Source organism: Tauraco erythrolophus, chromosome 1 (genome assembly GCF_009769465.1).
Source record: "Tauraco erythrolophus isolate bTauEry1 chromosome 1, bTauEry1.pri, whole genome shotgun sequence".
Classification (NCBI taxonomy): domain Eukaryota; kingdom Metazoa; phylum Chordata; class Aves; order Musophagiformes; family Musophagidae; genus Tauraco; species Tauraco erythrolophus.
In genome coordinates, this window is record NC_141465.1 from 63,357,906 (window position 1) to 63,367,678 (window position 9,773).

Consider the following 9,773-nt stretch of genomic DNA (forward strand, 5'->3'; position numbering starts at 1 on the left):
GCTGTTGCTTTCCAGGACAGAGGGTTTGGTTCACAGTCCAGGTCAGCAGCATTTCACCCCCTAGATCTCTAGCCAGAGGTCACCATGTTTACACAGATAACAATGGCTGATCTAAATTCCCTAGCCCACCTATACAAATAGATGAATTCTCTGTAGCCCATTCTTCAAAAGGTCCCAATTCTCACAAGACCAGAAAACCAAAGAGGTATTTGGGTTACACTAGAGAAAGCAGCAGCATAATATGGATTACTATGGGGCAAATATGGGAAACAGAGGCTCCCAAACCTTGGGCTGGGAAGGTCAGTCTTGAGGCAGTTCTCTAAATAGCCTTTTTACCTGGCTGGATTAATATCTCTGAAGCTGGTGAACACTGGGACCTTCCTGTTTTGTGTTATGAATAGAATAGTTCAAACACCTAATAAGCAATTACAAGGCTCTTGAATTTGAGCGGCATCCTGCTGGTGAAGCTGCCAACCTAAATCTTCTGCAGCACAACAAACAGACTAACACTAGCGTGTGTCCACTATAACATTGCAACCCAGAGTGTAAATCTAATAGCGCTTATGTAGCCTTTAAAGCTGCATAGGTGGGAAACAAGAGTTTTGGAAGGTCCTGGAAAAGGCCACTTCCTGAATTGCCTTATTAATGCACGGGTTTCCTTGAGCTGGATCCTAATGGAACAAACTTCAAAGCAGCTAGGGAGATTCTCAGTAGCAGAGAGGTATAAATATTTGGATTCATTCTTAAGAAGAATTTCTAGAATATCTTTAAGGCTCGAGCACTGACAAGGTTTATATGTTGTCTATAGGAGACTCCTTGGATTGCACTCCATCAATGCAGAAACTCAGAGGTCAATTCCAAGACCATCTTTGGACCAAGGTATGTGCAGTGACACTCTGTAGTTACAGTACAGCCCTACCTCCATATCCAAATGCTAGAGAAGATAATTCATCAGCTTTACTGTCACTAGAAGTCGGTTCAGTTGAAGTTTCTCAGGTGCATCTACTTACCCTGAATAGTTAGCTGTGCCCGTGATAAGGTCTGAAGTGGTCAGGTGAAGACTTCCACACATACTGAATAAAGAGATTCCAGCTATGCACATGGAGACACAATGTTTGAAGACCATAGAGCAGGTTTGCTTAGATAAATGCACTGCCAAAGAAAATCTTCTGTTTGATGCAACAAATATTTTATAGAAGGGAATAAGATGCACATGAGACCTTTGCACACTTATTTATTCGTAGAAGTAGCCTGTTGACTTTTTCATTTGAAGGTTGTAGGTAGGGAAACCTAACCAGCAACTCTGTCTTTAGCAGCTTCTCAGACATGGGTATAGGTACACACACAGATATTTAGACCAAAAATGTCAACCAGCATGAGAAAGCCAGTGTTAACATCACCACAAGGTCAGGAGGCTGGTGACAGCTAGAACTCCTGCGACTGGACATATTTATGGGGCCGTTTAAGCACAATGGTCTTCTTAGGAAGAAGTTGGGGGAGAACGTTAGGTAATACCCCTCCTTGAGCGATGGTCACGCAGGAGAAGAGCTTGTTCAGCTCATCATCATTTCTCACAGCCAGCTGGATGTGCCTGGGCAGGATCCTGGCTTTCTTGTTTTCCCGTGCAGCGTTCCCCGCCAGCTCCAGGATCTCTGCACTCAGGTACTCCAACACCGCAGCCAGGTAGATGGCAGCACCAGGACCGATCCTGTCAGCATAGTTTCCTCTTTTAAGGAGCCTGTAGACACGACCCACAGGGAACTGCAGACCAGCCTTGGCTGACTTGGTTTTCTTTGGCACAAGGAGAAGATCTGTTGTTTTTTTCCCATGTTCAGACATTCTAACATCAATCTAGTACAAAAAGAGGAGGAATTAAAAAAAACCCGAACAAAATCACAAAACAACAGAAACTAAGCATTTAAGTCCTTCCTTCCTCCTCATTTCACTGCTTTTCTAATTCCCTTACAATTCAGTTTTCCCCTCTCAGAAAGTTTACTAGTTGTTCATACTTTTGTCTGAAGGAGCAGAGGGGTCAGGCTGCTCCTCTAGGAGGGTCTGACAAAATTTTGAGAGAATAAAGTAAAACTTAGGAGCAATGTCTTCTGACCCAGTACCAAAGGAGGACTGCTGTTAAGGAGAAAGGTTAAGCAAGCTAGGCTTCAAGATACCTACAAGTATTCAAAACCCTGCAGAGAAGCTTCACTAAACTTACCCGTGGTAAGAACCTAAGCAGCTTCTGCAATGATTACCTTGTGAGAGCCAGAACTAGAAATTCATATCTTTGTCTGAAGTAACAAAAACTGAAAATAACTTCATCTGCTGGAAACCATTTCAAGTAGATCTTGTCTTCCAGAGGCAACAGGAACTATTGCTACAAAATAACAGGCCACAATCAGAAACAAGACTTATGGGAAGAAGAAAAGCTTTGCTTTACGCCAGACACTGAAATTGCTCTGCTCAGTAGACTGTTCAACAGGCTACTACAAATGCACAAGTACTATCTTCTTGTATGGTATTACATCCATTCCAACAAGTCCTATCACTTATTATTGCCATAAAGTCTTTGGTACTGAATAGTACCGGCTACTCTTCAATGCATAACACAAAGCAACTGGAAAACAAACTCAGGAAAATTCTGCTCTTGCATATAGAATTGTTCTCAAATTTTAATAATTAGTTGTTTTTAAATAATGAAAAGCTTTATCTAGGTGTGGGGAGGAACTAAACCAGATATCAAATTAAGGTGCTTGAAAATAAAATTAGAAGTTCTTTCAGGAGATTTTTGTGGGTCTTAGAACATCAAGCTTTTAAAAATAGCCTACACAAGTAAATAAATTAAACAAATTAAAAGCCTCTTTAAGCAGCCTTATACCAAACACAGAATTTACTAAAGCATTATTTCACTCAAGAGTTTATCTAACACAAAGAAAGCATACCATCACTACTTAAAAACAAGCTCTCACCTAAAAAGATTATTAACTTAGCTTCTTTTTCCAAGACCACCACTACCCAGATCCCTCAAAACACAATTTCCCGCAAGAGCTACTCCCCTTTAAACTCCACAGAGGTAGCCATATCATTACCAGCTCTTGCATCCTTTAACACCACCTGGGTAAAGCAATGATTCAGTCACCCACCCAAAATAAAAAACAATCAAGATCACAATACAAGAACGACTCAGTATAGTCCCTGAGAGCATGAAAATTTGTCACTACTCCTTGTAGAGCTGCTTAGCACCTTGTTAGTTGATTTCCTCTGGAAACAAGCCTAATATTTACTGCCTCAGAGAACTGCAGTATCTCTGATTGGCAGTTAATCTATTACAGCTGGAAGAGGGCACACCTGACCTTGCTGCAGTCATCAAGAATTAAACCCAGCAACCTGTACCATTGTTCTTTGTGCTGCCAGCAGTGGCCAAGCTGTTTTCTGACCATGCTGCAGAGTCTGGGAAAGCTCAGGACTTCTGGCATTGGGTTCTCTCTCTTCTGCAACTTGTTCTTATCTGTCACAGAGTCCAGTTTTTTTCCAAAGTCATGCATAGCTGCGTTGCAAGGCATAATATGGCCTTACTGGGGTCAACGCTGTGGTGACAGCTGAATATTTTTTTTTTTATTTAACACACGAGTGCTGAAAAGTTGAGCCCTGGCCCAAAAGAAACTTACTGAGCAGCTGGGTGAGGAGACACCTCCCCTCTGTTATCATGAGGCCAAAGGAGTGAGTTTTCAGATCACTATGCTACCTACTTGATTCACAAGTGGGTTGAACTATTGGCTAGAAGAAACTGAACAAGATTGTTTTTGATTAAAGAAATATTTAAAAATTGACTTTTGAATTAGACCGGTATTTCAACAAGAACTCTGCCTTTCTGTATGAGTAGAGGTAGGGCCGTGCTGCTCCCACAGTGTCTTTTACCATACAGAAATTAGCAGATGATAGCATTTCTAGAAACTCCTTGAGTACAGGCCATGCCTTGCAGGGTCTGTTTGGTGTGATGCAGAGCAGGCTCATGGAAGCAGCTTGCATCCAGGAGAAGAAAGATGACTAGCCCATAGTTCTCCAGATTAGCAAAGGGTGCTTGTAAGCACTCCACTTAAAACTGAGTCTTCTACATTTACTGTAAGCTTTTAGATTTTTGGTTGGTCCAAAGAAATCATCGTTCCCAAGCCTGCTTTCCCTTATCATGGTCAAATGAAGGAAATAATCTGATGTTCATGTGTTCATTTCTCATGTACCTCCTTTAAAGCTTTTTTTTTTCCCATTTAGAGGTGTAAACACCCAGCAAAAGGTTAGTTACATATAGCAAATTTTTACTAGATGAACAAAGCTGAAGATCTACTCTCAGACATTATTACTTTTCATTGCTGCAGCACCTTCCATTTTTTCTCACTTCACTGGGTTAATTGCAGGCCAGCCAAGATCTCACCAAATCACTCTTGAAAACCAGGCAGCGTACAATGACTGTTCCAGCTGACCATCACCCTGAAATCACAGTGTCTGCTCAGTCGGGTGTCCTTCTCTCACCCTGTTCCTGTGTAAGCACAGTTTGGAGTGAGTCATTAACATTGTACATTGCATATAGCTCTGACGTCTGTCAGCATGATAAAACCTGGCCAGTAGGCTCCGACACTCTCATGCCTTGAAGGGGCAAAGGAGCTAGGTCAAACTCAAGAGGACAGGCAGATCTTTTTCAAATAAAAAGTTCATGCTCCAGCTACAGTTTAGGAAACTGGTCCCAACCATCTCTTCTCTGTGTGAGAGGCCAGGAAATCTGTGAGATACTGCCTTGGGGGTGGCCCAGTCCTAATGCAGCTGCAGATCATTGGTTTCCAGTCCAACAGCAAGCCTCAGCACCCACTAGGAAAACATTGGGCACTTTCCCAAGGGAAGACTTTCAAAGTTCAGCAAAGGCCTGAGGGCTTGTTTGGATGTGGAGACATCTGTTTCTCTTCACTGACAGACAGAAGCAAGCACCTCTAGCAACAGCACAAATACTGCACCTGATTTTATGGTCAGTATGACAAGATGTTGAGGATAGCGGTTTAGTGTCATGTTGGAGCAGTCTGGAGAAAAGTAGTTGCTCACTATAGCTTTACGAGCAATAAGACTTTAAAGCACAGGGTTACTAACTTCTAAACCAGAGTTATACAACATCCCAGGCGCTAAATTAATTGCACTATGAATCTGTGATGAAGGAAGAGTTCATATGAACATGAATGGCAGTGTGTACCTCCTCTGCCTGCTCTGCAATGGTTACCTGTAACATGTTTTCAAAACTAAACATGTACTTGACTTCTAAACATGTACTTGACTTTCTAAAGAATCAAGAGTCTAAAAGAGTCTAAAGAGTTTTTTTTTTTTTTGTTGACATTTTCTGTATTCCTCCGACATGGAAGGGAAGCTGAGAAAAGAAGGAAGGAGAACAGCATTGCATTCTAGGAACTTTATTACAAGCTTTAAAGAGGCATTAAAAGAAGTGGGAAGAATACTTGACAAAGAAGCAAACACAGACAAATTAGTGCTACTGAGTCCCATCATCTGTAAGTGCACAGACCAGACCAGGAAAATAAAAATTTCACTTGCTGCCACCTTGCTCCTGAGAAGAAGCATCTCTGACAGTTTTCTTGGGAAGGAGCTGGGAAAGGATATTTGGCATAACCCCTCCTTGAGCAATGGTCACGCAGGAGAAGAGCTTGTTCAGCTCATCATCATTTCTCACAGCCAGCTGGATGTGCCTGGGCAGGATCCTGGCTTTCTTGTTTTCCCGTGCAGCATTCCCCGCCAGCTCCAGGATCTCTGCACTCAGGTACTCCAACACCGCAGCCAGGTAGATGGCAGCACCAGGACCGATCCTGTCAGCATAGTTTCCTCTTTTAAGGAGCCTGTAGACACGACCCACAGGGAACTGCAGACCAGCCTTGGCTGACTTGGTTTTCTTTGGTGCAGCTTCAGGTTTGCCAGCCACTGCATGTTTCTTTCCACGACCAGACATTCTGACGGGCGAGGAGACACAAACGGTTGGAGGCCTTCTAATTATCCAGTGCTTGGGCTACAGCTCTCTGATAGCAAGAGAAGATGACAGCAAGGTGAGTTACACTTCCTGCTCTTCCACATCAAGAAGAAAGCTTGTTCTTTTGTTGAGGAAAAAAGCACCACGCGCCATGGTTGATTAATAGCAGAGCTAAGATTCTAACTCCTACTACTCACCCTTTCTAAGGCTACCTTTCAGGAGAAAGGCCTTGTTGTAAGACCAGAGTGGCCTGACAACCTGTCAGGAAAGGCTTATTGAAGTAAATATGAAAAGCTCAAAGGAAGAGAAGCTTTTCCCTGCTACTTGGAATGTATTTGGGATTCAGGCACAGTGGGTCTTCTTCAGTAAGATTTTCTTAAACACCGTAACTGTTGCCTCAAAGATAACTTGAGGCCAAACCTGCCTGTTCTTCCAGGAGAAATCTAACTTCTCCCATTATCAGGTTGTATCTTTCTTTCATTTAAATCTAACAATTGAAAAATTCCTGTAGCCCGCAGCATTTCATACCTAAAATACTCCAAGAGGTTTTAATACAAAATTCTAAATTAACTCCCCAAGGGACATTGTCTGGCTGCTATGAGAGTACTGGAGATGTTCTGCAGCAGGAAAAGAAAGAATTGACTTAGACAGAATAATGCAGACAAAAGAAAAGAAATTACAGTCTATTTACTCAAGATTGAGGAAATTCAGTCTAGTTAGGGTACTCTTACAATTCGAGTGGCAAAAATACTCATTTAAATAACATTTCTAATCTATGAGTAAATAGGACAGTTAGCTTCCAGCATAGCTGTCCACAACATACAAGAACATTCATCACTAGATTAACATGTGGGCTTTTTATGTGGTTTTTATAGAAATATTTACATATTTAAGAAAAATCAGAATAAGAATTGGGAGGAACAAAAAAAAATCCTAGCCCATAATAAAATCCAAGCAAACTGAACCATAACTCATTATACCCATTACCAGACAATAATTTTCATATTCTGATTACTCACATTACAGACCTACTGTACTACAAACACAGCTACCTTACAAAATAACAGAAACAAAGCTTACAATACCCCAAGTATTTCACTATGTATTATAAATGAAGAGTATATATTCCATTACCTTCAAAAATTCTTATTTTGGCCTAGTCTGTGCTTTGCCAAAGACTCACACTCAAAGGCAAACAAGCCACATAATATCAATGCCCCTACCCTGAGGCAGAACCTTTTTATTAGCAACAGTTTCCTCCTCATCAATGGATCACCTGGACAATTAATGAGTCATTCCCACATGTGGTTCATCTTCCTTCTAACCTCTGATTTGAGGGAAAAGGAAGAACTATGTTATAGATGCCCAGAAGCAAATTCTCTAGGGGAAGAAGTGAGGCTGTCTCTGAGGGCTGAGCTGCAGCTATATTTTAGTCTCACTGTGACACTGCCAGCTCTCGCCCACTCTGGCTGGGGTATTTCTGTCTGTACAGTGTGTGTAAAAACAGTCCTTTTCCTGCTGAAGCTCGATAAAAAAAAAGTACACAGAGGAAATGTGCTTTATAAATACGATGTATTTTTAGCTAGGGGGACAACGACGACACTGAATATTGCTTTACACGTGTCCTGGACAGTGAGAGTTACGCTTCATTCACGTTGTGTCCGAGCCCTGCCAAGTGACGTGATGGGGCTGCTCCTAAGATTTGGGCTTCTGCTCAACTTTTCTGGTAACTCTCTGCCCTAGATGGCACTCAGGGTTTACTGTGGCAACAGAGGGGTTCTGGTGGCAAGGGTACTTGATTAGTTCCTCTCAGTTCACATGGGCGAGCAAATATTTTTGAGTGCTTTTTCAAATAATGAGTGCATGCTCCGTACTCTTTTTGTGTTTGCTTTCTGGTGTTCAATATAGTTTCCAATGAGCAACATACAAGAACTATGGGTTTGAATGGTATTTCAGCCACAGAAGATGAGCATTAAACTGGCAGGTCCTCCTGAAAGCCCAGGCTCTGACAAAACATTGGTAGAGCAAAACTGGAACCGACAGCTAAGACTTCTGCGTGCTGGGTATTAACTGCACGTCAGAGCCAAAAGATTCCAAAACTGTGATGCTGAAAAACTTAACTCAGATGTTGCCCCACCGAAAGGCTCTGTAGCCCTTTACTTTCTGATTCAAAGTTCTCACATCTTCTATATTTGTGGCTCCATCTATCACTCAGACAGCCACTTTTTTCACAAAGACAAGCATTTAGTCCAAGCTGGGTGAGGCTGAGTCTTCCTCCACTTCAGGGTCCTGGGAGGCAGCTATGGGGCACCTTCTGTGCATCCAAATATTCTCCATAAGGACTGATGTCCTCTCAAAGAGTGGCTGCAGCTATCCATTTCTTTTAATTCAGAGGCAGAAAAGGTGACTGTGCCTCCCCTTCAGTAAACCAGACCGAGCAGAGGGCAAGGTATGAACACTGGATGAGTGCCCCAGCACACTTCAGGATACGTGGCCATTAATGGGATGCCCATGATGTTGTAAGGTGTCATAACAAGGCTTCTGAATTTCCATTTCAGATCCTTGGCGGAGCGGAGACACAGTTATTTCTCTGTATGTCCAGAACAAGCACAATCTTAATGGCTGCTGGCAGGTCATGCGGGGTGTTTTTCTGGGGATTCAGAGCTGGGCTTCCCCTTTCTGGGCGAGCGTGCTGACCACCCGGCTATAGCATAAAAAGGAGGGGGAGATGGGATTGGGCCTCTTGCCCCTTCTCCTCTGCTACATGTCTTTGAGAAGAAAGCGCAAGGTCTGCTCAATTCTTTGAAAGGGCAGTGGTGCCCATTTTTAGACAATGGGGTGTTGATCCCAAAATAAATTGGGGTGACTACACTCAACCCACTCCTCAGTGTTTTCTGAGTGTTGCTTTAATATAGAGTCAGAAAAAAAAGTAACTATCTAACCACAAATTTCTTGTAATGCTAATTGGCTATGACCCAATCTTAACAGTATCTGAAGTTCCAATAATAATGTCTGATATGAACAGATAATATAGGTATGACTATTTTATTTTATTTTAATTTTATTTTATTTTATGTTAAGTTATTTTTTGACAGAATGGGGAAAGAAAAATGTGGAGAGAAGCCAGTGGAGATATAAAGCAGGATATGAAATACAAACAGACAAAAAAGAGACTCAGTGAAGAGGAAAGGGAAGAGGTAAAGAGAAAAACTAGGGCAGAGGAGAGCCTCCAAACTCAACTGTATTTGGATGCTCCTAGAGAAGCATTCCCTATGGCTGACAATTTATTTGGAGTGTTTCTGTGATGGTGCCTAGTTTGGTTTATGCATTCAAGTTTACGGTAGCTTGAGGATACTGGCTGACGAGCAGGAGGAGCTGAGGCTGTGCGCAGCTCAGCACCCTGCTTGGTTGGGATCCAACACCTCATGCAACGCCGCTTCCCCTGCATGCCCTACAGAGCCTCCAGGTCCAACAAGGACAAGCCACCCGGGGCTGGGCAGGAGGAGAGGGGCTCACAGCTCTGCCGCCACATCACGAGAGTGCCCATGAACTCATTTTAGTAGGGCTGACCCACAGAAAATGTACTTTCTCTTCCTGCCTGATTGCTTCACAGGTGAGAAAGGAGTGCTGGAAGGTGCTAGGAAGTAGTTCTCTGTTTCTTTTTAACTTCTCAAACAAGAGTTTCAGAACATGTTACATGTTTTTCAATCTGGTATCAAACGCCTTGTTTTGCTCCCCACTGTGCAACTCTTTTGCAGGGTGTGTT

General features: G+C 42.6%; 2 protein-coding genes across 2 annotated transcripts; both read right to left on the reverse strand.

Moving 5' to 3' along the window:
- Nucleotides 1–1,425: 1,425 nt before the first annotated feature.
- Nucleotides 1,426–3,539, reverse strand: LOC104371345 (histone H2A). Its single transcript, XM_009986426.2, has 2 exons — nucleotides 3,348–3,539; nucleotides 1,426–1,851 (listed from the first exon to the last, which is right to left on the reverse strand). Exons 1-2 carry the CDS (start codon nucleotides 3,537–3,539, stop codon nucleotides 1,426–1,428), a joined length of 618 nt encoding a protein of 205 aa, XP_009984728.2.
- A 2,033-nt stretch (nucleotides 3,540–5,572) lies between these two features.
- On the reverse strand, nucleotides 5,573–5,989 carry LOC104370274 (histone H2A). Its single transcript, XM_009986425.2, has one exon. It carries the CDS (start codon nucleotides 5,987–5,989, stop codon nucleotides 5,573–5,575), a length of 417 nt encoding a protein of 138 aa, XP_009984727.1.
- Between the last annotated feature and the right edge of the window lie 3,784 nt (nucleotides 5,990–9,773).

Excerpts from the sequence above, each read along its gene's own strand:
- LOC104370274 (XM_009986425.2), bottom strand. The coding sequence starts at position 5,989 with ATGTCTGGTCGTGGAAAGAAACATGCAGTGGCTGGCAAACCTGAAGCT.
- LOC104371345 (XM_009986426.2), bottom strand. The coding sequence starts at position 3,539 with ATGCATGACTTTGGAAAAAAACTGGACTCTGTGACAGATAAGAACAAG. Across the intron at positions 1,852-3,347 it reads TTCTTGATGACTGCAGCAAG|ATTGATGTTAGAATGTCTGA; the intron begins GTCAGGTGTGCC and ends TTTTTGTACTAG.